This window comes from Aptenodytes forsteri, unplaced genomic scaffold (genome assembly GCF_000699145.1).
Source record: "Aptenodytes forsteri isolate BGI_AS27 unplaced genomic scaffold, ASM69914v1 Scaffold155, whole genome shotgun sequence".
Lineage (NCBI taxonomy): Eukaryota > Metazoa > Chordata > Aves > Sphenisciformes > Spheniscidae > Aptenodytes > Aptenodytes forsteri.
This window is the reverse complement of record NW_008794446.1, coordinates 648346-676239: the sequence shown is the minus strand read 5'-3', so window position 1 is coordinate 676239 and position 27894 is coordinate 648346. Positions and strand designations below refer to the sequence as shown.

At 37.4% G+C, this 27894-nt stretch overlaps 1 protein-coding gene across 1 annotated transcript; it reads left to right on the top strand.

The window, feature by feature from the left end:
* Positions 1-27596, top strand: NEK5 (NIMA related kinase 5). Its single transcript, XM_009290257.1, has 22 exons — positions 1-143; positions 1945-2041; positions 3099-3196; positions 5154-5237; positions 5345-5415; positions 7741-7827; positions 8935-8989; positions 10504-10704; positions 10805-10877; positions 13397-13530; positions 16965-17164; positions 18416-18482; positions 18824-18943; positions 20198-20281; positions 20386-20490; positions 21769-21849; positions 22691-22759; positions 23565-23688; positions 23884-24015; positions 25105-25242; positions 26847-26931; positions 27344-27596. Exons 1-22 carry the CDS (start codon positions 27-29, stop codon positions 27594-27596), a joined length of 2475 nt encoding a protein of 824 aa, XP_009288532.1. The 5' UTR covers positions 1-26.
* The last annotated feature ends 298 nt before the right edge of the window (positions 27597-27894 follow it).

The following is a 27894-nucleotide window of genomic DNA, read 5'->3' as shown; positions in this document are numbered from 1 at the left end:
AGACACTGCTTTAAGACGAAGACATCATGGATAAATATGAAATCATTAAAAAAATTGGAGAAGGATCTTTTGGCAAAATATTCTTGGCAAAAGGAAAAGTGGATAATGAGCAGTGTGTTATCAAAGAGATCAATGTAACTCAGGTAAAACAACAAACCTGGATGATAACGATAGTTATTTACCTGATTGTGTTAATTGCATTTAGCTAGGGTATGAACTTGTGTTATATTTTATCTCCTTTGTAGTTCTATCTCAATTTTTTAGGGTTAAACTTTCTGAAGACTGTACTCTTTGCTTATTTAGTGATTTTACAAGCATAGACAAAATATGTATTTTGGTATTAACCATGTTTACCTTTTACTGCATTTTTGTTCTTTTCAAAACTTCTGTCTACCTACAATGCGTGACACTACTGAATTCAAATTTTGTAATAGATGATTCAACTACAATGAAACTACTGCCACTGAAATAACAAATCACAATTTTGTGATACATTTCTCTAAACTTTTTCATTTCCTTTTTTTTCCACATCCGTATTTTCAGATGCGAGTAATTCACAGCAGAGTCGTTCCAATCCTCATTTGTGTTTACGGCAGGTTTTTTCATCTCACCTGATTGTAAATGTCCATTCTGTAGCTGTCAGCACCTGACCTGCTTGGCTAGACTCCCTTTCTAGGAGAACAAGAGAAATATGTATTTTTAGGATGCTGTTGATCGTGTGTGTTTTAGAATTCTGTTTTAGAATGAGCTGAATCGGGCCATAAAAGCACTCTCTTTCTGTTGACTGCAGAGGCAGGGTTAGGATGACTAGCTCAGGTATCAGAGCAATACCACTCCTATATCTAGTTCCGGAAAGACAGGCAATTAAACTCCCTGTGATTTCAATACAAGGGTTTCAATAGTCTGTTTCAATGAATGCCTACATGCTTTTGACAGGTCTTTTCCTGTTCTGGGCCACACTAGTGAATTTCTAATATATTAAAGACTTATAATAGAAGACTGAATTTTTATACATTGGTTCTAGAAAAAGCTGTATAACTTCCAGATTCAAACCCAGAAAAATTGATACGCTAGTAGTGACAGCTAAATAAAAAATAGTTTCTTTCTATGCTCATGACCAATAAAAAAATGCATTTCTAATCTTAGATTTTGATGTATACAAAATAGAAAAATTGAAGTTAATAAAATATTTTTGTGGATTCCACTCAAAAATCAGGAGCTGGATACAGAAAATTATTACTTTGAAGTCACAAGATCTTTTTTATATGGTAGAGTGAGTGTGTTTCATAAACGTTTTTATTTTTGAATCTTTGAGGACTACATTTCGAAATTATTTCTTAAGAATGAGGGTAAGAAACTTTTTATAAATACAAGAGGACATTTTGATGGATGGATATTCAGAAACATGAATTTTTAAGAAGTGATATTGATGAAAGTGTGATCACAATGAACCAAATAGAAGTTTTCCATTTAATGTAACAGGGCAAAGAGTTTGCCTGAAATGTTGCAAGAACTCATAACACCAGTAAAACAGAAGGACTTTTTTTCTTTTTACTTTATTCTTTTGAGATCATCCATTTTAAAAATACAGAATCACCTAGACCCTTATTCTTCGAATACTTAAGGGAAGTTTAACTTCAGAGTTTAACACTATTCATCAGCTGGCTTAGCAGTAGCATTTGTGTAAAAAGTTTAAAGGCATACACTTGTCTGTTTGTAAAATGTCATAATTTGGTTTGACTTTGGTAACGTTCCAATATATTTCCAAGCATACACTGCAAATTGGTATTTTACATTATATACACATCATATTTTATAATATTTCTGCATCACCTTGGTAGATAGTCTTTTTGTATTTGTGGGAGTGGTTTGATAACGATGTAACTATTTTTGAAGAGAGTTAAATATATCGTTGCTAGCATATAGTTTCTTAATTCTTTGTAGATGCCTGTGAAAGAAAAAGAAGCCTCTCAGAAAGAAGTAATTCTTCTGGCCAAGATGAAGCATGCAAATATCGTAACTTTCTATGCTTCTTTGCAAGGTTTACTTTTAACATTTTTGTTTTATTTGTGATTATAGGAGTGGAAGGCAGCAAAACCTAGCTTGTTAATATTGCCCAACTTTAAGCCTGTCCCCAACCCCTTACTTACCAGTGGGGACAGATCCCAACTCCTAAAAATGAACACAAGGTATCAGATTCAGTCATCACTTGCCCTCTTCATGTGTGTGTGTGGGACCTAAGGTATTGTGGCATGAATGCTAGATCCTGGGGTGTCTGCATTGCTTAAGTTGAACTTTAGTCTTGACGTTCAACAGGAGTCCAGATTTTTATGAGACTTTTCCAGGAGTTTCAATAGAAGAAGAGAGCTTTTGAGTATAGCAGGAAATAGGTCCTGTTGGGCTTTTGTCTTGAGCCATATTTTGAGGTATCACTCAAGGATACAGAATTCTTCAGGACCGAAAGAGATCGAAGGAAGTGTGTTCTCCATAAAAGCTAATTCCCTGTATTTATTTTTTCTGCTGACATCTGTCATAAGGAATGCCTTATGTAATGAATGCTATAGTTACAGCTTGTGTTCAAATTGTTTTCTGTGATCAGGACTGTAAATGTTTTAAGGGACACGTAAATCTGGTAGTCTTCTGGACCTCAGAGAGGTAAGAATAGGGTGAGTTTCCCTATTAAGTAGCCCATGCTGTTTATTTCTACTGTTGGACACTGTCTACTTTCAACCTTTTCCCTAACCCTAACTGTATACTTAGTTATTATTGGGGAACAATCCCAACTATGAAGTGTTCTGCTAAGCGTTGCCTTTAAGAACATCTGTCTTCTTTCTATGAGTGTCGTCACTTGAGGGTTTTCTCATGTATTTAATATTTTGGTGAATCTCCACTTAAATATATTTTCATGTCTCAGTTTTGCATCAGGTTTCACTGGAAGTATCAATTTTTTCTAAGTTGCTCTTTGAAATGGAGGAGTAGATAGAGGATTAACTACTCCCTTTTAAAAGAAGGACCATATAAAATAAAAGTAAAAGTAATTTATTGCTGTATTAACAAGTAATAAAGGAATAAAGGAAAAATTATACTTTTCCTTTCAGAAAAGAACAAGCTATATATTGTGATGGAATACTGTGATGGTGGAGATTTAATGAAGCGGATAAATATGCAGCATGGAGTGCTGTTTAACGAGGACCAGGTGAAAGAAGTTATCTTTAGAGGAAATGACATATTATGTAAAATGCGTGGTTTGAATTATCCAGTACAAGCTACTGTTTCTTTTGTTACCTGTTAACAATAATTGAACATTTTAAAGAAACTTTGGTAATTTTAATGGGAGTTTAGGGTTTGCTCTTTACACTGGTTTAAGATCTTAAATTAATTCATTAGCAGTGTTTTGATGCCATTTTTATCCCCCTCCCTCCCATTGCTCCTTCCATTGTGGATGCACTTTTTCTTTGTACTAGTAGTATACCTACTAAGCCATAAAGACTTTCTTTTAAACGGTGTTTTAGAATTATGGAGGGATATATTATATACAAGTTCTTCATTTGTTTATGCTATTTGCATCATGGCATATCCTGCTTTATGCTGAAGTCAATGGTAAATCTCTCACTCATTTCATTTGGGTCAAGACTTCTCTGATGCCATTTAGATTGTTAAACCAGCACAGAGAAATATGCCCAGAATTCTGACTGCTTTTGGAGCATGTTCACATATATTTTAATTTGTAAATAGATGAGTATGATAGGTATTGCAACTCATAGAAACAGAATTTCCCACTATTCCTTACTTATTCCTTACCCTTATCTTTATGAAGGAAATTTTCTCTTACATATTGGACTTAGTGTACTGAACTCTGAGGTTATTTAATCATGCGTAGTCTTCCACTTTTGCAGGTACAATGAAAATTTACCTAGAAACTAGATAGATGCTATCCAACCTGTTAGTGGAAATACACTCTAAAGCGTAAAAGTGGAAAAAAAAAAGAAGTATTGTGACTTTTCTTCTTGCTTTAGTGGTAAAAGAGGAACTCCTTAGTGTGGAAGTCAGTTGGAAGTGAATTACTGGTTCAGTAATAATGAATTTTAAGATCCTATTGGGAGTCATACTAGCGGTAGAGAGAACACGAGAGAAAATAGAGAGGACAAAACCACAGATCATGAAAACACAAAAGAGAGAACCAACACACACAAACCCCTTGACAACAAGACAGAATAATACATATCCAAAGAAAGGCAAAGGAAGTAGAGACCAAAGAATGGATTATAGAAACTAAAGATACCTCTGCCAATCACGAAAGGAAAGCAAATTGCCCAATTTAACATAACATTGTTAAAATATCTTTATATTTTTGAATGTATGCCTAAGAAAGTCTCATTTGTGGTATCTGCCCTATTCAGGAAATCATCTGCTTAATGTGAAGCATTACTAAATAGAAGATTATTACTTGAATCAGTCTTTCATGACCATCAATTTTCCTAAATAGAGAAGCATATAAGCACATTGTACTTTTTTTCTGAATTAAGTCCAAAGGCCCTTATTCAATAAAACAAGTATATTTGAAGTTAAATATATGTTTAAGGGCTGTACTGGATCAAGGATCAAGGATAAACCTGTGTGCTTACTTATTATGCAAGTTTCTTCATAGCTCTCTTCTTTCACCACATTTCAGTCCTTCATCCTTTGTTTCTGTTTTTTTCTGGACCACATTCATTAAGACTACAAATACTATAACTGCGTGGCATGACTTCCACCACTGAGGATTAAGAAGACACCTCCCAAATCTGTCTTAGTTGTTATTTGAACTCACTCATTTCTAAATAAAGGTCTAATATTCTTACTGTCCTTTGACGTGATTCTTCAGTCCTTGTTCAAGTACTCGTCCTGTTACAGTCAGTGAAAACTTGATGGGGATAAGGAAAGTGGAGCAGGTGTCTAGTTCCATTTAGTTTTGTGATAGCACTATAAAAGGAAAGGAAGAGTCTATGGCCTTAATTTTAAAAATATTATTTCTTACTATTTTATATTGTATATGCTCTACATATACTAGATTTTGTTGTTGTCTTTATTTTATATATTTCAGGAAGATGCCCCATTGGACATTAGAGTCACACAAATTTATAGATATCTGTTCTCTTTAACTTTCACTGCAGATTCTGAGTTGGTTTGTGCAGATCTCCTTGGGCTTGAAGCATATTCACGACATGAAGATTTTACACAGAGATGTAAAAGCACAGGTAGTAAAACTGGTACTGGAGAGGGGGTGATTTTGTCTTGTAAAAAATATGCCTAAGAAGCTCTACCATGTTTCATTTTCGCATACCAGTTTTGTTTTTATTTGCAGAACATTTTTCTTAGCAATAATGGAAAGGTAGCAAAGCTTGGGGACTTCGGCATAGCAAGGCAGTTGAACAGGTAAGCAACTTTTTTAGTTAGTCTGTGACCTACACCAAATAGGACTGTTTCTGAATGTTCAGAATGCAACTTGAATTTGCAAATTGTTTGTGGATTGTGCTTGTTCAAGAGGTCTGGGATACAAAGAGTCTGACACTACATTTTTTTCTGTTATCCTAGAACATGCCATCCTGCATGAAACCACAGATGTATCTAGCCTAGTAACTGGACTTCTGTTATGTATAAGACATGGGGTGGGGAAGCCTCAATCTTTCCCTGTTCTCTGTGGAACTGACATAAAGAGATTCTGGAGGCACAGCTCCTGCTCTTGCAGATGTTGATAATCACTTCTGGTGCCTCATAAAAAAAGAAAGTGAAGAGTGTTAAAAACTTAGGAAAGAGTATAAGAAAAGAGTTTGTACAGATTTTCTTGGTATGTCCTCCAAGACTGTGCCCATAATAATTTTTAAAAAAGGGCCAGAACCCACTCTCTGGGCCTGAGAGTAAATGTTATGGCATGGCTTGCATCCGCATGGCTAAACTCTGTTCTCTCAAAGAGGGTGGCCTTATCTTTACTGACTTTGGGGACAAGGTTGGCCTATCCTGCATAGTGGCCAGGTGTTGTCTAGGGGAGTGCTTTTTGGTGTGGCCAAAACATGCCAGGGGGCATGCCAACAACAGGACAATGCTTGAATTTGATCTCTTTTTGAGCTGATTGATTTTCTTTGACCATGGCAGGATATTGTGGCAAAGAAGTTCCACAATTTAATTAGGTATTGTGTGGAAAGGTAATTTCCTCTGTTGATCATTTTGCAGATTGTCCCTCTTGTATCAGTCCTTCTCAGTTGCTTTGTACTACACCTGCTGCAACTCACTTGTTAAAACTTTTCTTATCCCTAATTAAGTCAGTGTAAGTTTAACCACATTTCTGTCTACACAGCAACAGTAAAGAGAACAGATAACTTTAACCAACATAGACAATTTGCTCGTTCTCTTTGGGTGTACGTAACTGTGTACGTGTATTAGGTACCTTTATGCATTCTTCACATGGACATACAGCCCATGTAATTTCTGTCAAGGCCCCATCAGATTGGCTTTGGATTTAGGCCTACATAACCTTGCCAGTTCAGTGGTGCATCAGAGCTAGGAAGTCTTGCTGAGAAATGGAGTATATTGGATTAGCATGTTTGGATAGTATCTTGATCCAAGCCCGCTCACCTCCAGGGATATGCCGTGTCGCTGTTCTAGCTGCAGCCTCTGCCAGCTCTCGTACCTTTGTGGTGTGTTCCTTTGTGAAGCATAGACCTACTGTCAGTGCCTCAACTCTCCACATGTAAACTACTTATGCAGAAAGTGCCTACCTTCAGAAGTGTTCTGGGGATAATTGCTTTAAGGATTGTTCCTACACAGCAGAATAGTACATAGCAGATAGGAAGTAAACCTCAGAATTTGAATGTCCAAGTACAGACACTTTAAAGAGTATTTAATAGGCTTATACAACAAAATAATTGGAGCTTGATAGTACTTTTCTTCATGTAACAAGTGAATTAAGTTTCTCAGGCTCTCTTTTCTTCCTCCCCTGGGGTATACAAAGGCATTTTCATCTCCATTCTCCAAACTGCAAGATAGTGTCCAATACTTTTACTTGCAGTTATGTGTCTGTGGCACCTCTGGCACTCAGACTTCATGTAATCTATAAAGAGTGTAACTTACAACTTTATTGACATCTAGTATAGAGTGAGAGGAATCACACTCTGTGAGTACCTGTTTCTCTCCACTGACTTCCCTGTGACTGCTGATGACATCCACAGAGTAGATATCTAAAAGCAAGTGAAATGAATCCAGCTGGTGCTACTTGGCTGCACCTTCACAAGTCAGCACCAAAGATGGAACTAGAATTCATTTACTCATCCTTTAGTTTCTGGACAGCACTTCCTCCTTCCACTGTTTCTGGCTTGTGTGACTGACTACCACCTCCCATATTCTCACTTCAATGAGTATGTTGGAGACTTCTAATCTTTTGCAGTGTCTTTGACAGCTTTCAGAATTCTGTGTTAATGATAAACATTCCTTGAAAATGTTGATTACAATGCTGATGAAAAGTGGGGAAAAGCGAATTCTTGTGCTTTCTGTTGAAGTGCAAACACTCTCCACTATTAAAATAGTCATTTTTACACAGAACTGGGAAATACTTTAGTTTTTCTTGGAGTGTTCTATTATTCAACTATTTGGAGAGCAGAAATAACGCCCCCCACAGGCTTTTCATCTGCGGCAGAGAAGCTTCTAGTTCAATTCCTTGTAAATTTTTTCATTGTGTAAACCTTTTTGTTCATTGTGTTTCATTAGCACTGTGGAGTTTGCCCATACCTGTGTAGGGACCCCCTATTATCTGTCACCTGAGATGTGTGAAAATCGACCATATAACAATAAAACGTAAGTCTCTGTCTTTCCTTCATATGCTTGTGCATGAGGGCATGCAGGCACGAAAGAACTTATTTTAGTAATATCATGGTTTAAATCAGTATTTCTGCAAGGCACCAGGAATTTCACGTGTCACCCTTTGTGAAGTTTTGTATTATTGCGTACAATAATTAGGTGCATCAATCGTATACAACAGCTATGTTATACTACACTGTCAGTTGTATTTTGACTCACAGTGTCCAGAGTATAGCAATCATGAATTCGTTGTGATTCATCTACAGGCTTAACATAATTATATTTTTTGGTTTATAAAATTACTTACTTTAAACTTAAAGTTTAATCTCATTCTCTTTTAATGCTCCTTGTTAGTAGTGGCATGAAATGTAAAATAGATTTTTTTCCTTTGCTTTATCTGGTTCTCCAGCAAATACTAAATTTCTCTCTCTATTTCCAACATGTAATAGCCAATGCAAGTATGGGTCTTTTCAGTTGCAAGTTTATGAATTTTTGATACACTCATTTGTGATTTATAAAAATACACTAAAATGAAAGCTGCTAGGTTGGCAATTCTGGAACTTTGCAGTAGCCACCTGCAGGAAAGACAAATAGGTCTGAGAATTGTAAAGGCTCACTCAGGCTTAACACAAAATACCAGCTGAGAAGCACTGAAAAGTCAGGAGCTGAGTGGGCTAGACCCCCTTCTCTGTGTGTGGGATGTGATCAACACCAAATGTTCTGGAGCCCAGACTAGCATCTCAGCTCTAAGGTGCTATTCACACAAGTTTACTCCCTTATTGTCTCCTTAACTATCAAGTCAGCCGGAGATAGCTTTGCCCTTCATACTGCTAGGAATATTAAGCAGGCATTCTTTATGTCATGTGCCTTTTCCAAAGCTAATGATAGTACCTAGTTAGGTATCATAGAAACATTGGTACCACAACTAAAAAGAAATTTCTAGTCATTCTTTTCAGTGCATCTTAAGAAAAATTAAAACTTGCACCAATATTAATCTGTGATGGAATAATGTTAATAAATTTGAGAGCTGAGAAGAGGTACTGATTCCATGTATGAAAATATTATAGTCTTTTCCCTGAAACTTTAATTACTTTTTATTCACAGAGATATTTGGTCTCTTGGCTGTGTGCTTTATGAGCTATGTGCACTAAAGCATCCTGTAAGTACCGCAGAATCAGATCATTATCATATTATTACAAAAGATAGTGGACAGCCTGGAAAAACTGTAGTAATAATAGTATTCATAGTCATCTGCTAGAATTATTTTCAGCTTATTTATTAATATTAAAGAATAACTGCTAGTGTTTAATTTTTCGTATTGTGTCTGTTTTGTGCATACTAAAATACAATGTATTACGTTGTATTTCTACAACATATATATATGTGTGTGTATATACACACATTGAACATATATTTACTCTCTAATAAGTGCTAAACTTTTTCAAAAGGCAGATGAACAATGTAAAGAATTAAAGCCAAACTTCAAGGTTAGGCTTTAGGTATGTAATTTTACTCATTTCTATTTGAAAATACCAATCTATACTTACTAAAGAGTTTGAAACCCACATTTCCCCAGCAAGCAGTTTGAGTCCCCAGAAGCATTTTCCTAAAGGTTTCATTTTGTTTGAAGCACATTCATGTCAGAAGATAACTGAGATATAACATCTTCAGGAAGCTGTGTTGCCCTCAGCCTGATCTGAGCCTCAGATAATCCTCAGCCTGTGAGTATTAGGTGGAGCAGGGAACACAGCAGAGACTAATCCCAGCAACAGGGAAAGGATCAGATTCCTGTGCCCAGCAGAAGTTGACCTTTTGCTGAGCTTGGATGCGGGAGAAGGTAAAGCAGCACTGATAGGGAGAGCACTTGTGCTGAGCTGAGAGCAAGGGGATACTGCTGAGGAAAATTCCAGATTTCACAAAGTGAGCAAACATTAATATTACTTCTTATGAATATTAGCTGTTTTATTCTGTATTGCTGCCCATTTTTTTAATTTGAAGGCAGGGACTAGATGCTGATGTAGACAGGAAATGCAAATGAAGGTAAGGCAAATTTTGGTTACAACACCTTCAAAATACTCAAGTAAATAAACCGGCAATTTTAGAAAGAAGTTGCTTTCAAAATTAATTTTGGCTGTCTAAGGCCCTTAAAACTATATTGATGCTGACCTGTTAAGAGATCTGCTGAACTGAGAGGGCTGAGTTATCTGAGTGGCATCAGTTGTTAAAAAAATCAGATAGTACCTTGGTTTCTGAGAGAACAGAGAATGCAGAGGCTGAGTTGTGTGGAGTGAGTTTTTGAAGGTGAACACTATGAAGATAGTATGTATGCAGGTTTCTGTTGAACAGCTTTTGGCAAAATAAATCATGTTTCATTCTGGAAAAATTGCTACTATATGACAGGAGAGTATGAATAAAACTCTTCCAGGTACAAAAGCTATCGGACCTGCTGAGTCGTGCAACTGAAACAAGGAGAACATAACCAGAAAATACAATCAGAGAGTGGTTATATTAATTTTCCACAGCAAACTAGGGATAGCGAGAAAGGATCTGTGAAGACATTGCAGAGCGCAGGGCTTCTGTCAGCAAGTACCTTTTTTCAAGTTGGGGTGTCTAGTCCATCATTTCCAACCAGCAGTACTTACTGTCCTCTTTTTACTCTTCTCATTGATTAAGTTTGAAGGCAATAGTTTGCACCAGCTGGTGCTGAAGATCTGCAGAGGACGTTTTCACCCAGTGTCTCCCAACTATTCATATGATCTGAGGATATTAATTTCCCAGTTGTTTAAAATATCTCCAAGAGATCGACCATCTATTAACTCTATTCTAAGGAAGCCCTTCTTGCAGAAGCTCGTTCTTCGGTATTTGCCCCCTGAGGTGAGTGCCTTTTACTGCTGCTTGCTGAGAGAAAAAATGTATATCAAAGTAGTATAAACAGTTCTATCAGATGATACCTTTTTGCTTATAGATAGCACAGGAAGAACTCAGTCACACTGTGATACATAGAAAAAGGCCTTCAGCATCACAGCCCACAGCCAAGCTGATACAAGGTAATGATAATAATATTCTTTAACTTTTAGTTCTACACTAACATTTGTTAGTTATGATATGCTTGATGGCTATAACTTTCTCCAGCAGTCTTTAAGGCACATTTGGACACAAGAGTTTCACACAAAGTTGAAAATAAAAAGAGGAGAGAACTGCAACATCAGAAACATTCACTCCAGACAGTGCATTGTTGTTCTGTTGGGAAAAGACAACTTTAAAACCTGCTCATTAGCAACATTCAGCTAGAAAAGCTGCCATAGAAAGGTGCTGAAATGTTAAGCTTAATTCTTTTAAGAACAGAATTCACAAAACTGAGAGGCTTTGGTCTAGATGCAGTTTAGGTCTGTCACATGACAAACGTCCTTCCTTCATTTTGCCAAACTATGTGCAAAAATGCCAAAATCTTGCAAAACTTGCTCCATGGTATTTTACAAAATAATAAAAATGTATATTACAAAATATGATAAATTAGATTAAATTGTGAGAGACAATGAACTGTATTTGGTTTAGTGCTCATTGATAGATCAGATTGTGTCTGATCACATTCCTAGAAAACATGGATGAGACTAAATGGTATCTCTCTATGAACTGCTGAACATCTGACATGTTTCTGGCAGCATAACCTTTTCCTAATTCTGTATTCTTCAGTTTATCATAATTATTCCTCAATTTATCTTCAGAGGTACTGAAGTAGTTTAAACACATTTGTGAAAATAAACCTATGTAGTTACTTAACTATGCTGTGGACTTCTTTTTTTGTTTTGTTTTGTTTTGTTTTTTCCCCAAAGTTCTTCAGTAATGTAGGAACACTTATTTTGTAAATAACAAATTTCAATGTGATTTATCTGCCCTCAGGTCTAATGCAATTTGGACAGAGGCACCTGATTACCTAAGTCACTTAGACATTTTAAAAAATATCTATGGTCATATACTCCTAATTTTCATATATTTTTTTCTTCTAGACATGATACTCTAACAGTCATTACTCAGGAAAAATTTAGAACTCATTTGGAAACTACTTAATCCTAGCAAGGACACTACTTTTCATTTTTGCAGATAAGATCTTTGCAAAATACTGACTGACCAAACTGGAATGGTGTGTACTTTTATTCTCCTACCTGGGGAACTGATAAGCTAATTTTTTCCCTTTGCAGCCCTTCTTTCCAAATTTCACAAGTACTACAACATTCTCTAGTGATTTGTAGAATATCGAGGGCTAGGTTTAGAAAGGGAATGCCTAAGCAGGTAGACACCTAGCCTCCAATGAAATCTGAGTCTAAAAATCAGACGTCCTGTTTTCTGTTCTTGGTACAAGCATCAAATCAGCATTCTAGTTTATAGAGGTCTCCCTTTTATTTAGTGTGCTTCTTTGCAAAACTAATCAATGAGATCCCCTTTACGTGAGTGTGTCAAATCATAATGTTTTCAAAAACATGCCATTCTAAGGATGAAAGGCAGAATGCCGAGGAAGTGGGAAGTATTGATGATGATAGCATAACCTTTTCCTAATTCTGTATTCTTCAGTTTATCATAATTATTCCTCAATTTATCTTCAGAGGTACTGAAGTAGTTTAAACACATTTGTGAAAATAAACCTATGTAGTTACTTAACTATGCTGTGGACTTCTTTTTTTGTTTTGTTTTGTTTTGTTTTTTCCCCAAAGTTCTTCAGTAATGTAGGAACACTTATTTTGTAAATAACAAATTTCAATGTGATTTATCTGCCCTCAGGTCTAATGCAATTTGGACAGAGGCACCTGATTACCTAAGTCACTTAGACATTTTAAAAAATATCTATGGTCATATACTCCTAATTTTCATATATTTTTTTCTTCTAGACATGATACTCTAACAGTCATTACTCAGGAAAAATTTAGAACTCATTTGGAAACTACTTAATCCTAGCAAGGACACTACTTTTCATTTTTGCAGATAAGATCTTTGCAAAATACTGACTGACCAAACTGGAATGGTGTGTACTTTTATTCTCCTACCTGGGGAACTGATAAGCTAATTTTTTCCCTTTGCAGCCCTTCTTTCCAAATTTCACAAGTACTACAACATTCTCTAGTGATTTGTAGAATATCGAGGGCTAGGTTTAGAAAGGGAATGCCTAAGCAGGTAGACACCTAGCCTCCAATGAAATCTGAGTCTAAAAATCAGACGTCCTGTTTTCTGTTCTTGGTACAAGCATCAAATCAGCATTCTAGTTTATAGAGGTCTCCCTTTTATTTAGTGTGCTTCTTTGCAAAACTAATCAATGAGATCCCCTTTACGTGAGTGTGTCAAATCATAATGTTTTCAAAAACATGCCATTCTAAGGATGAAAGGCAGAATGCCGAGGAAGTGGGAAGTATGGTGATGATGATGATGGTGATGATGATGAAAGGACGTAAGGAATGTTTGTTAGCCCAGATTGTCAGTGTTAGCTGTATGCACCCTACTATGGTTTGCAACTACATGATCATTAATCATATAGAGAGCACAGAAGGTAACCTTTTAATCTTTTATTCTTAAAAAGCACATAAACTTCAAAAAAGGAGAGTCCAGGACCAAGTTCCTCCAGAATCTGGAATGGTGGTGCCTGTCAAACAGGAATTATTGAAAAGAAATGAATGGAAACCTCCTTCAAGAGGGCAACAGCCTATTTTTCAGGTACTGTGCATCCACATTCTCGTAATATTTAATCATCTTCAGAAGGCAAATTCCTGCTCTTAGAAAAAAACCTTTAAAAGGCTCATTAAGATGTATTAAATTCAGCTTAATGCCTACACTAAGTCAGTGGAGACAGTTAAGCACTCCTGAAGTCTCAGAAGAGGTGTTTTAGAAAGCCCAGGTGGGAAACACTGAATTTTGGCTGCTTCAGTATGGTCCTTTGTAACAAAGGGAGTCAGGCACGCTTTGCATTTATATTTGCATAGAGGCAAATAAACTCTGTGTTTGCATTTTTGCTATAGAAGCAAATACACTGTTCCTCTTACCTCAACACTTCTGAGAGACCATTCATGGGCAAAACCACTGGCACCCACTGCCCTTGTCTCAAATACTTGTTGCAACAAACTGTGATCAAACTCTACAGCAGAACACCTCAGTTCTTCACAACCATTTGTGTCCCTCACTCATTTTCCACCTCCTTCTTTCCTCAGGCTGGATATCAGGTGTATGCTGCCTCCAGCCTCTTACTTGGCATCACTGCATACCTTTATGTTTATTTTCAAGAGCACGTAGTACTGCCTTGGGTGCTGGCGAACACAGAGCAAAGCACATTTAGGATCTGGGAGCTCCCAGCAGTAATTGCACAGTGCAGTTACAGTGGATTAACTGATGGTAGAGTCTTGTGGGGTTCCCAGAACTGCAGCCCTCAAGCAGTCACTTGCACTACCTATGGATAGTACTGGACTTATGCAGAATATAGGACTTAATTTTCCTCATAGTTAATTTTGCTTTTTGCATATACAAATCCAGATGCTGGTTAAGTTTTCTTGCACTGTGCACTGCTGTAATCAAAGGCAGAATTTTGTCCACAGTGTTTTGATCTACAAGACATGCTCTAATATTTACACGGGGAAAGTTCCCACATTTTTTCAGCACCCAAATGGAGCCATCAGTTTGCAGGGTTGCAGGGATACTTGCATAGTGTCATACTTTGAATGTGTTGCTTCAGGATTCACAGAATCAAGAATAGCTGAGGTTGGAAGGGACCTCTGGATGTCACCTTGTCCATGCCCCTGCTCAAGCAGGGTCATCTAGAGCCAGTTGCCCAGGACCATGTCCAGACGGCTTTTGAATATCTCCAAAGATGGAGATTCCACAACCTCTCTGGGCAACCTGTGCCAGTGCTCAGGCATCTTCACAGTGAAACAGTGTTTCCTGATGTTCAGAGGGAACCTCCTGTGTTCCAGTTTGTTCCCATTGCCTCTTGTCCTGACGCTGGGCACACTGAAAAGAACCTGGCTCCGTCCTCTTTGCACCCTCCCTTCAGGTATCTATACATGGGTAAGATCCCATCTGAGCCTTCTCTAGGCTTAACAGTATGAGCTCTTTCAGCCTTTCCTCATATGAGAAGTGCTCCAGTCCCTCAGTCATCATTGCAGCCTTTTGCTGGACTCTCCAGATCTGGACACAGGACTCTAGGTGTGGCCTCACCAGTGCTGAGTACAGGGGAAGGATCACCTCCCTCAACCTGCTGGCAATACTTTGTCTAATGCAACCCAGGATATCATTCACCTTCTTTGCAGCAAGAGCCCATTGGTGGCTCATGGTCAAGTTGTTGTCCACCAGGACCCCCAGGTCCTTTTCTGCCAAGCTGCTTTCCAGCAGGGTGGCCTCCTGCGTGTACTGGTGCACAGTGCAGGACTTTGCACTTCCCCTTGTTGAACTCCATTGAAGTTCCTGTCAGCCCATTTCTCCAGCCTGTTGAGGTCCCTTTTGATGGCAGCACAACCCTCTGGTGTATCAGGCACTCCTCCCAGTTTTGTCATCATAGAAGCTTATCAAGTTGGTCAAGCATGACTTACCCTTGGTGAATCCATGCTGACTACTCCTGATGATTTTCTTGTCCTTCATGCACCTGGAAATGGTATCCAGGATTAGTTGTTCGATCACCTTGCTAGGCATTAAGGTGAGGCGCATTAAGGTGAGGCTGACCGCCTGTAGTTCCCTGGGTCCTCCTTCCTGCCCTTTTTGAAGATATGAGTGACATTTGCTTTCCTCCAGTCCTCGGGCACTTCTCCCGATCACCGCCGTGATCATTCAAAGATAATAGAGAATGGCTTTGCAATGACATCTACCAGCTCCCTGAGTATTCATGGGTGCATCTCATCAGGGCCCATGGACTTACGTTTGTCCAGTCTGCTTATGTATTCTCTAACCCGATTCTTTTCCACCAAGGGTATGTCTTCCTTGCTGCAAACTTTCCCCCTAGTCACAGGGGCCTGGGATTCCTGAAGACTGGTCATGCTAGTAAAGTCTGAGGTGAAGAAGGCATTCAGTACCTCAGCCTTTTCCATGGCCTGTGTCACCAGGGCACCTGCTTCACTGGTCACAGTTCTCAATCCTCTTACATTTATTTAGATGGCCTGATTTGTTCTCCCTATTGCTTGGAATTGCCATGCTTCTGGATACCATACTGTAAAACTTATCTCAGTAAGGGGCAAGATAAACACATTTTGAGGTTACCTCTAACTTGGGAGCATTATTGTCAGTGGAAAATTTTCTTCTTATATAGATATGAATTTATATTCTACTGTAATCTGGATTATACCATAGGTAGATGAGCCTATTTTCAGTGTTTCTAAGAAGGAAAACAGGGAAGAATGGTTAATGTATTTACCATCTAAGGAAGGGTTACTTAGATGCTTTTAATTTATGTAAGAAAATAAGCCAAACTGAGCATTTTTCTTATACACCATATAGTGGTTTTTAGTCTCCCACCATGGAAAAGTTTGTGAATATCTTATCATACTTCTTTCATATCATGCAGTGGCAGCTAGACGATCACCTTCTCTCCATTGTTCATATGAGAAATGGAAAAGACAGTCTTGTCACAAAGTAGAAATACAGGGATGTTTCATCACAGTAAGGACTTTGAGAAATGAAAGGCAAGCTCCCACAGGCACGTAATCAAAGACATGGTGACATGAAGTAGCACAGTGCTCCCCTGAAAGCAGCAGTCAATGCGTATGCTGCCCAAAACTACATCCCAGATTCCCCTTGCTCTCACACGTCAAAATGAGACTCTCCTGGAATTAATTCAGTGCTTTAGGCTTCAGAACAATGAAGTGACTCTAGGGCAATGACACTACAAAGTACAAAGCCCCATGCTGATGGACTCACACAACAATATGGGCTGCTGCTTAATGACAGGAGCTGATGGAACAGAGGAAAAGACAATGGTAAGATGACATATGCCCTGAGAAGTTAGGAAGCATCTGTGTTATATGTGAAAGGATTTGGAAAACTTAACACGAACTATACGGTAGACTATATTACCATTCAACTCAGACCGGGGAGAAGGACAGGAAGTTAATTCAAACTTGTACTGATAGAAATGAGAACAGGTAAATTAACATCCTTTATTATATTTTCAGCCACAGAGCTCCAGATTTAAGATGGCAGAAAGGCCAGAAAGTATTAGAGTACATGGCCATTATGGTCATTACTATGACAAGCTTGACAACTTGCAGAGGAAAGCTAATGCATATTATGACCTTTCTCACATCAGCCAAAGAGTTGAGGAATACTATAAACTAAAAGGACAAGTTGCACCTCCACCCCCACCACCCGACTGGTAAACCTTTCTCATTCTATTTATTGGTAGTGAACTGTCATGCATGTTTTGAGTTATCATCAGCCTTCCTGATTAGGTAACACTGGACATGGCTCATTCAGTGTAATTCCTTCTCTGCTTGGTCTTTGATAATTTTCTTATATAAGTTTATTGCACAACAACATAACATAACTCCTGTTCCTGTCTATCCAGAAGTTCCTTCTGAAGGTATTGTCCTGATGTTTGAAATTGCATTGTCAAAATGTTTCCCAAATCTCAGCATTTTATTGGGTGAGAAGTAAAACATGGGCTTTTTGTAGACTTTCTGATTATATCAAGGATAAACAGTGTCTTTCCTTCCCACCAGGATCAGAACAATATAAAGACCAAAACCAGTTCTCCACTTGAGGGAACAGAGTGGGAGGCAGGCTATGAAAATGTTTTTTTCCTGCAGAGCTTATATTTTGGTTTCAGATACAAAGACCCTTTCTCCAGCAGTTTGTTTATTTCAAAGCCTTTCTCTTACAAAGTAGAGGTACAACCTTTTTATTACTTTAGAGATTGGCTGTCCATTCCATGATTGGCCATTTTAGGCATGGATGAGCTTTGAAAACCTTGAGAAAGGAAGGTAAGGAATTTTTAATACTGCCTACTTTGGGATCCTTTCTTTAAGGTTGACTCAATCATTAATTTTTATTCAATGATGACAGTGTTTAGAATGTTTCAGTTAAGCATCATCAGTTTTAGAACACTTGTCTGAGCTGAGTTTCTAGTGCCTTACTTAAGGACAAAGTCAATTCAGTTTGGCTCCCTGAGGCACAAGTGGATTCTGAAGGTAGGAAATTAAATAGAAATCAAGGAGCTTACAACTGACTGGTTATTGTATAGCAAATAATGGTTACTGTATAGAAAAAAAAAAAAAGAGGTAAATGTTTAAAACACACAAAACTACACAAATAATACAAAGTTAGGCTTATACTTTCACATTCCATTTATCAATTAAAAGGAGGAGAAGGACTTTGCTGCACTCTTCAGAAGGCTAATTTAACTCAAGTAATAGGAAGGGGAATGCCTGAATTGGATATATTTTCTTTATGTTATTTTAGTGTTGTTCCATATTTATACATATTTTATCCATACTTATATATTCATGTAGTACAAAGAGAGCTCAATTTGTCATATGTGATAGAACTGATAGAGAATTATTTGTGCAGAAGATAGCTGGGTCTGTGAAATAAAATGTAGTACATGAACATCACTCTCTTCTCTCAGGCCTGCAGAATACCTTCAAAGGTGTTTTGAAGCCCAACAGTACAAGACTAAAGTGGAAAAACAACTGGTAAGTAAATACTGAATCATAGAATAAAATCTGTAACAGAAACTGAATGGAAATCCAAAAGATGAACTGATGTTTTTCTAATAGCAGACTGTAACACTGACAGGTAGAAAGTTCAGCTCTAGCGAATTCATTGATCTGCTCCACAGTGCTCATCTTGAGGCTTTATTGTCTAATACAATACTACAGCAATGTAAAATTCTACTATAACTTTCTCCTCCAAAAATATACACTTGCCTTACTGCACTCTTCAGTGGAACAGGGAAAGTGAATTGAGTGAGCACTGAAGGAAAAGATTCTAAATGAAAATTCCTTTGCTCTAGGATTTATTTGTATATCCATAGGGACTGCGACCATCCTCTGCTGACCCTTATTATGACCAAATGCAGCAGCAGAAGATAAAGGAAGAGCATCTCAAAAATCATCAGCAGGACATGTCTAGAAAGAATGAAATGAAAGAACAGGTAAATTAAATATCTTCCTTAGCTGCTTAAAGCTGTCTTCTTACACTCCTTGACAATAGTATTCTTTACATAAGAATTGATTCTTTTCCATCTGACCACTAGGAAAATATAAGCTGTTTTCATCTGGTTCCATCTTACATAAACTGGTGAAGACTTGCACAAAAGCTGATGACAATAATAATTTCATAAACCGTGGCCTTGATTTTGATTTCACTTCTACTGAGATTAGAGGAGTTGCATCACTGAACAAACTAATGTTGGAAGACAATAGATCCTCACATTTACAAATCAGAGAAAATAGTCATACATGCATTATTCGTGTATGTATATTCATTGTTCATAAGTCATACTGTGGCATTTAGAATGTGATATAATAGTATGTGATGCATGCTACTTCCCTGGTAAGTTATAACTTTTGGAGATTATTTTATACAGAAACAGTATACTTTTCTGGTTTTGCTTTTGGGTGACAGAGAAAACAAACTGATACTTCTTTCTTAAATGAACACATGTAAATACATTTAATCTTTCTATCTTTGATTTATAAAAAAAGTCAGAATAAATATGAATATATTAACTTCTACATAATGGTCAGACTTTGGAGTGAGAACATACTCATCATGTACACATTCTTCAGACACTGTTGCTGTTTAGTTCCACAAAGTCTGTATTAAATGCCAGAAAATGAAATTTTACAGATTCGTCCATTTGTAACATGAGCAACTTGGGATAGACTCTCATATAAATAGTAACAGAGATGTCCTTAACACAAAAATTATCTTTTGACCAAATTTGAAGTTTTTGCTTCAAAGCATGGAAATGTTGAAGCTTCTCCAAGAAAAGATTACCAGGTTTTGTTTCATTTTGTGGAGCAGATTGCAATACAATAAATAATGCATAATTTTTTGTCCTCCTAATTTCCAGTCCTCTATTTTTGGGCTGCAACCTTAGAGTCATTACTCAGACAGTCCTTAGGTTATTCTTGGAATTAGCTGTTTTAGATACAATTCTACAGAAAATCTAGCATGAAACAGTCTGGAAAACTTCAAAAAGGTTAAAGTCTGGAAGAGTTATGACTCCAAAATGTCCTCTAATAGGAAGTATCAAGCAATCTTTAAAATTGGCAGTAAAGGACACTGATCCCTTTTTCTCATATATACACAGTTTGATATCCATAGAATATTTTGTTTAGCTAGTGTTATTTCTGTATGTATTTCTAATACATATGTATTCTACCTTACTGTTCTTTGATAGGAGTACCTGAAACAATTGCAGAAAATTCGGGAAGAATACCGCAACGATATAAAAGAATTCAGATGTAGAGCAGGAATACTCCAGGTAACAAAGCTCAAACATACACACAGTCATATTTCCTTTTTCTTTTTTAAGCTAGTACACTTAATTAGAAATTGAAATGAATATTTTATAAAAATCTTCCCTAGGAGAATCAAAAAATACAAGATAAAACATATCTTGTGAGGCAAGGAAAAGCTGAGGACCAGTGTGAAACCAAGGGTACAGCTGGAACAGGAGAAGAATCACTTCAGGTATCGGTATCATCTCCTAGTCTAAACAGAAATTTTTATGCAAGTCCCGCATGGTCTTTGATTCACTCTCTGTGATGAATCTGAAAAACAGTAAAGCTTAAATCTCACCTGATGCTTGCACCACATGTGAAAGTCTCCTTAGGTTCCCTTCATGAATAGCCTGGAAAGTTTCTTTGGCTGATTCCTGACTTGTTTTGGTAATTCTTTTTCATCTGTAAATATTACGATGTACTTCTACTTAATTTCTTTTTGTGGTATGTTTCTTTTCCTTGCTTTCTGAGTGAAGAAGCCACTCACAGTGCAAATCTTCATGAGAACTCTGTGCAAAAGATATAGCAATTCATGAGAGTAGCACTGTGTGGGAAGTGAGAATCCAGTTTTATGTAGACTCCTTACTTAAACAAAAATTTGGGAGAAGCGGGAGGAAGAGGCAGGGCCAAAGCTTTCCAGCTACAGGACTCCTTCACTTCTTTCTCATCAAATACTACCAAAGTAGCTACTGGAATGGATTTTCAGAATTGTTCCCCTCTTACTTTGCAATATTGGCATTGTGAACATCAGAAGAGGTTTCCTGACCACATGGAGTTCTGCAGCAACACGTGCACTTTTCCTCAAATGAAATGATTGAAAGCCTCAATTTATGAAAATTAATCTCAGTGTGCAAATTCCCAGTCTGTTCTGAAGGGAAGACAGCCCTGATCTAGCTACTAGGATTCTTCAGTCAGGATTTGCCTCACGTGGCGTAGGACTTTCCTGCGCTGTTCAGTAGCAAGGGGCAGACTTCCACATAAACCAGTGACAGACATTGCTACCCTATTGCAGCTGGAACTTGGGCCAAACCTGCCAATATTAGTAGGATTCTCTTCAGTGATTTTCATGGATCCTGGATCTGGCTTTTACTAAAATGAATTCACACATCACTTGATGGAATAAAGTAGGTTATAGGCAACCAGAGCCACGATAGGACAGAAATTATATTCCCAGTGATTTAATGGGAAATGCATGATAATGAAAAAGAAACACTAGGTTTTGTCCCTGCTTGATGTCACCTTAGTTCATGGGCACTCCATCTACTGGAGAAACTGCATAGATATTTTAGAAAAGTAAAATCTGTGAATTGTTGTGGTTTCACCTGAGGTTGAGGATGTGCCCTAATTGCAGCAGATGGCTGAAGGAGCTGCATACAATTATTTACTGTGCTTTTATCATCTGACGTGTTCTAACATAGGACATAGGAATATAAAAAGGAGTAAGTTGGGGTTTTTTTCCTCCTTCCAGGACATGGAAGAACACTTTAAACAAGTCAGACTCCAGGATAGGCAAGATGAAAAAATCTTAGAAAATAAATATAACACAAAGGTATCCATCCTTATTGTTGTATTTTTTCCATTTTCTTCTTATATCTATACATTTCAAATGATTGTGTTACCATGGTAGCTCTGGAAATCAAGTTATTTGAGAGTCAATTAAGAGTGCTGGTCTACTGTTAAAAGTTTCTATGAGACGGTAGAATCACCAAGAAACGCGTGGCAGAGCTTTTCTGATCATTTGAGGGAGACTCCCTTTAGATATTCCCAGATAGTCATCAATCCCTGCCTACTCATCTTTATATCAAACTGCATTAGTAGTGTATGGAAACTCATGTTTACTCTAAATTTAAGTGAAGTCAAGTCAGGCTGCTAATTTCTTAACATTCTGTGGTAAAACATTACCCTCTATAGTGCTTTTTAAATTGTAGAAGGGGATACGAATTGAATGGAAATGCACATAAGAGATCAGGAAAGTTTCTGGCCATGAGATCATTGTGAAGTGGCCTAGAAGTCTTTGTGAAATACTGCACGGAAGCGGTACAGCATTCAAATTTTAATACTGGTTGAGAATGAGCTGTAAGAATGAACTCTGTGTATTGCAAGGATTGAATTAAATGATTATCAAAGACACCTTGCCTTAAAATCAACAATATTCCAGCCTTATGTAGCGGATGCAATCATTTAAAAATATGCATAAACGATATTCAGAGCAGTCTATTTTTGTCCAATTTGTTCAGCTTTGATCTTGTTAAATTGAAGAAAAGTATTGTTAAATAAAAGTTATTTTCAATAGAAGAATAATTTTTAAGTTTGTAGTTCCATATAAACTGTGTACATTTAATTAAATGTTTTTATTTAATAAAATAATGACATGTGTGAATTTTCTTTAGGGAGGAGTAAAGTTTGAAATTAATTTAGATGTATGTGTTCCTGAGGAAGACAGCATTCAAGAAGCAGAGGTATGTTGTCATTATATTCAAAGTGTTTACATTAGTAATCTGAAACCATGACAGTAGCTCCATGATCTAAGGTTTAATTGTTTCCATTACCATCATCCTCTATCTTTGTTACAATGAAACTTCCTATTGAGGATTTGTTGACGCATATATCTGACCTTCTTCAAGAGGATAATTGCTTAGAAGAAAACTGGATGATATCTGGGTCAATCTTTCACACAGTAAAAGATGAAGGAGTGCAGATAGTTAAATTTTGTAAATTGGGTTGAGGGGAAGAACTCATCTCAAAACTGAGTTAGTCTGCAAATGCCAAATTTGATTTGTAAATTGTTTTAGTACATTTCTGTTTCTTTTCACTAGTATTGTATCACAAAGCAAGAATAATATTGAGATGAACCAGCTGTTATTTAGAAAAAGTGGAAGTGAGACTACAGACATTATGTGATTTCATTTATTAAAATGACATTTCTAGCTGATCGACATGTAATAGCTACCTATTAAGATTTTTATTAGTATATTAGAATTTTTGTAACAGTGACAGCAAAAATATAATTTCTTTCTAGTATATATATTCTTAATTTATAAAACACTATTTTGTCATTCTGTTGTTTCACATCTCTGCAGAGTCCCATGCAGCCCTCTGATACACAAACCACAATGTGACTTTTGAGTTCTGCTGCTTCACTTTTTGTTACACAATTTGCCTGTGCATACATGAGAATGGCCGGCAAACACAGTAAAATGGGAAGTGATTAGTTATTGTCCCGTATTTGTTTTCTCTTTCCAGAGTAACCTCTTGTTTTTTCAGGTACTAGATAAACTCCATGAGACTTCAACTTTTGTGGATGGTGAGAATCTTAAGGAGAAATTGGTGGAAGTTTATGAAGATCATATGGACAAAGCTTTGGAAGAACTATCTGGATACCAAACAGGTATTTCTTGGGGAAATGCAACGCTGAGTATTAATCCTGAAAATTACTTCGGAGTTAGGTAAATTCAGTAACTCCAGACTATAGCAAGTTCATCTGATGAGCTCTCTCTTTATAATATCACATAATACTACAACCACACTGAAATCTACTTTAAAAAAATGAAATAACCTTGCCTCCTCTTTTTCTTCCCCTTAGAGTCCAATGATATTGATGATACCAAAGAAAACAGAAAACATTGGCAAGCTGGAGCCCCTCAGACACTACTGAATTTTTTAGCTGATGCTGATGTCACTTCTGTATGTCCTACTATGGCTGAAAATGAACTTGGTAAGAAGGTTTTGGTTTTTGGTGAGCGAAAACAGAGAGCTGCTAAAATTCAGCCAGACTACTTACAGACCTTTGCCAAAACAATTCCATACCAGAGTGTTCACATCATCTGGCAGGCTTTTAATTGCAGGACTTCATAATAAGTGAGGTTATTGTATGTGTTAAACCATAGAATGCAGTCATCATTTCCCCCTCTGTCTGATATTGCAATCATGTTGCCCTGCTCATATGTATTAAGAGGGCTGCATTTTATGAATCACTCTGTGGCCTGGGTAACAAGGGCTAACAATGCCAGTCTACGCAACTAATCAACACCACTTTCTTGGGCCTTGAGTTGATGAAACACAAGCACTGAGGCAGTCAGTTGCCGACGCCATCCCAGAGTGTGGTGGAGTTCTGGTTTCCCACTCCACACACTATTGTTGCTACACAGTCACAAGTGCCTCCTTACACAGGTGTGGCTGTGGTGACGCTCCTTTTCAGAAGAAGCTAATTGCTATGTTTCTTACAGTACCAGTGCGTATATTCCCAGGCAGCCATATATCTCCAGTGACTGGTTGCTGCAAATGAGGGGCTTTTCCAGCATTCCAGCATGCTCCCAACACCCTAGATACAGAAACAACCTGAAAAGTTTGCATAGATGGTGAAGACAGATCAGAATGTTGTTAATATGCCACTTCTTGTTCATTCTGCCTTAGATGAAAGAGCATAGGGCACAAGAGAAACAGGAGCTTCTTTGAAGCTTTTTCAGCCCCAAGAACCCAACAAGTTTGAGACCAAGGGCTGCTCAATGAAGCTGCACTTGTCTATTCCAGGCCTAATAAGCAGTTACCTGAGCTTTTACTTTATTAAAACTGGTGTTAAAAATTTTTAGTGACAAATAGCCCAAACTATTTTTTTATCTATGGTATCAATCAGACCAAATACTTACTAAAAACTCAGTATTCCACAAGGGAAAAAACCAAACAGGATTCCAGCATTACACAAAACGAAGAAATAAGTTTAAAGACTAGAAAGTCTGAATCTGACAAAAGACAGTGCCAAGCCACAGTCATGCTTTCATGACCTGAGAACCTTCCTGTTCTTCAGCTGACCATGCTATTCTGCCTGAAGACATCCAAGAAAGCAGGAAGCAGTGGAAACAAACACCACCAGGGACACTCCTGAACGTCTTTGCAAAAGCAGAGCTGTCTAATGACTCCTTCATCCGGCTTGAAGAGGAAATAGGTAGGATGTTTGTTACTGTAAATTCTACAAGTTTTTCTTCAGTGTGTTATTTCTTCTACCATTGGCAGAGGATCTGTGATGGGAACCGACATTTTGAAGCAGTTGGCAAACTAGAAAAACATGGGCAGCCTGTCCCAGCAGCCACTGCTCTCTGTCCTGTAGCAGTGAAAGGCCTCTTTCAGGACGCTGCTGTTTTCAATAGCAGGGAAAAGGGCAAGCCCTACTTACCAGCTATTACTTCATATATAATTCTTTCGTTTCTTGGGTAGACAGAGGTAAGCTACTACTGCCAGCAAGTTGGCAGATACCACAAACCTGGATCTAGCCCCTGCAATCATTGAAGAGCCCTGTAAAAAACATTTATACAAATACATGTATTTCTGTAGAACAGATGTAAATTGTAGTACATGGTGGCTTAAACTACAGTGGTGACTCACTTTGTTTCACAGCATGGTTCATGCTGATACAGCTGACACTGAAATTGATTCGAACTCACTTATACTGCAGCACACTTTCCTCAAGTAACAGACTGTTTTAAAAATGACATTTATTGCATCAAAGTTGTTAGCAAAAAAGTCAAGAGTATTTTCCATAGAAAGATGCAGTAAATGTAACCGGACATTGTGTTTTTATGCACAATTGGCAATCTACTGAATGTATAATTGGATGACAGGACTTTTAAGCCAGCTAAATTGTACATGCCAAGTTTCAACATTTTTAATGGATCGCGAGAAATATTTTTCATTTGCAACTGTGCAGTCAGCACTCTCCTGCTAATTATGCCACACATACATGTTTTCTCATAGTGTAACATGCTCTTTTAAAACTGCCCCATCCTGAAGGCTAAACCAGCTAAATGTACCAGCTAAATTCCTCTCCTAAGACTAGCTTTATAGCTTACACGTTAAAAAAAGAAAAAAGAAAATTAAATTCAAACCACTTTTCACTAATGTCAGCAGTTCATAGGGCTGAAGCAAGAATAAGGTCACACAGGTATTCTAACTGCTGCTGGTTTTATCAGTTACATTTATTAAAATACAGCACTCTCAATACCCAGTTCTGCCCCGCTACTCAAGCTGACATTGTGGAGCACAGCGTTACCCAAACTGACAGATTTCTTTTGGATCACATGCAGAATTTAGTCTTTATACTAAAACAACTCTTAGCATTGTTCTCCTACCTTCAGGTTAGGGTTGCCCTTCAGTCTTGAAAGCGAGCATTTTTAGGGAACCATAGCTGCAATTTTCAGTCTTTCCCAAACAGTACTCCCTTAAGTTTTCCACTGAAAATGCAGATCCCTGTATTGGGTACATAAACCTAACAACAGATGGCCTTTCTTACTTAACTTTTATAGTCCTTTGGTTATGGTCTACAAACACACTAGGTTCCACTGAGCGGAAGTTACAAACCGCTGACTAAAACACGTGTGATCAAGAACAATAGAAGCATGGTATTTACATTGTTGTCATTTGAACAACAACAAAATTCAAACATTTACTTATTTGCTATTACTTTACGTACACTTTTATAGTTAGCTAATATACAAATAAAGGACTGTTTCTCTTCCTTTCCAGAAGGGAGATTAACTACGTTGCTTCCAAAAGAAAACAATGAAGATGGTTCAGAAACATACTCTGCTGTTGCTGTTGATGAAGGCAGACTTGAGCCAAGATCAGATGATGAAGACACGTAAGTCAAGCACATCAGAAGAAAAATCCATACGACAGAACAGTTTTCATGAAATGACAGGTTGCATTGCCTAAAGCTTTTCTTCTGTTCTTTTAAATTCATCAGTGAAGAAAACTTACTTGTTTTACAGTCTGCTAATTTAACTTTTAATTCTGTAATTTAGTATGTCACATGCCAACGCTGCCATTAAAAATGTTATGCAGAAGCATTAACATGGCTTTGCAACTCCTGTTCTCTTACCTTATAAATATGGGTAAACAATCTCATGGAGAAAGAAAAAACAGCTTACGTTATGTATGTAGCTTGTATATTCTTTATAAGTCATTTAAAAAAATCTCTGAGGCCTTGAAAGGAGAAAGGCTTGTAACAAAGATATATTTAATTAATATAATTATCTTGTTTTACTTTACAGAAATTTTGAAGATTCTGAAGATGAACTGAGACATGAGCTGGAGGAATCTCTGGAAAAAGTGGCAACTTCTCCAGCAGAGAGAACCATGGAGTCTCCCCTCCTTTCAATAAATAAAGGTCAAACAGATGAAGAAAAGATGAGTTTACCTCACAAGCTACTTGGAAAACCTGATGATGATTTAGAAAATAACCGTGGGTCATTTAGCATTGACACACATAACGAAAAAGGCAAGCAGGAAGCAAGAGCTACCTAGAACACCAGCACAGTTTTACTGTTTCAAAACTTCAACTTGCTCGAAACTTCAGCCACATCAGTAACAAAATTTAAGGATAGCTGACATTAAACGCCAAGTGAATCAACTCCTGTTCAACAGTGCTAAACACTCAGTTAAAATTAATAGAAGGTTGTTGCTATTTTGTTTAAAAGGAAAAAAATCAGGCTACTTTTCAGATGTCTAAATGTTGAAAAATCCTGATCCAGACTGAAATGCACTTTCATCTTTATTATTCTATACTACCTGGGACATCTCTGACAACACTTGCGTGAGCAAA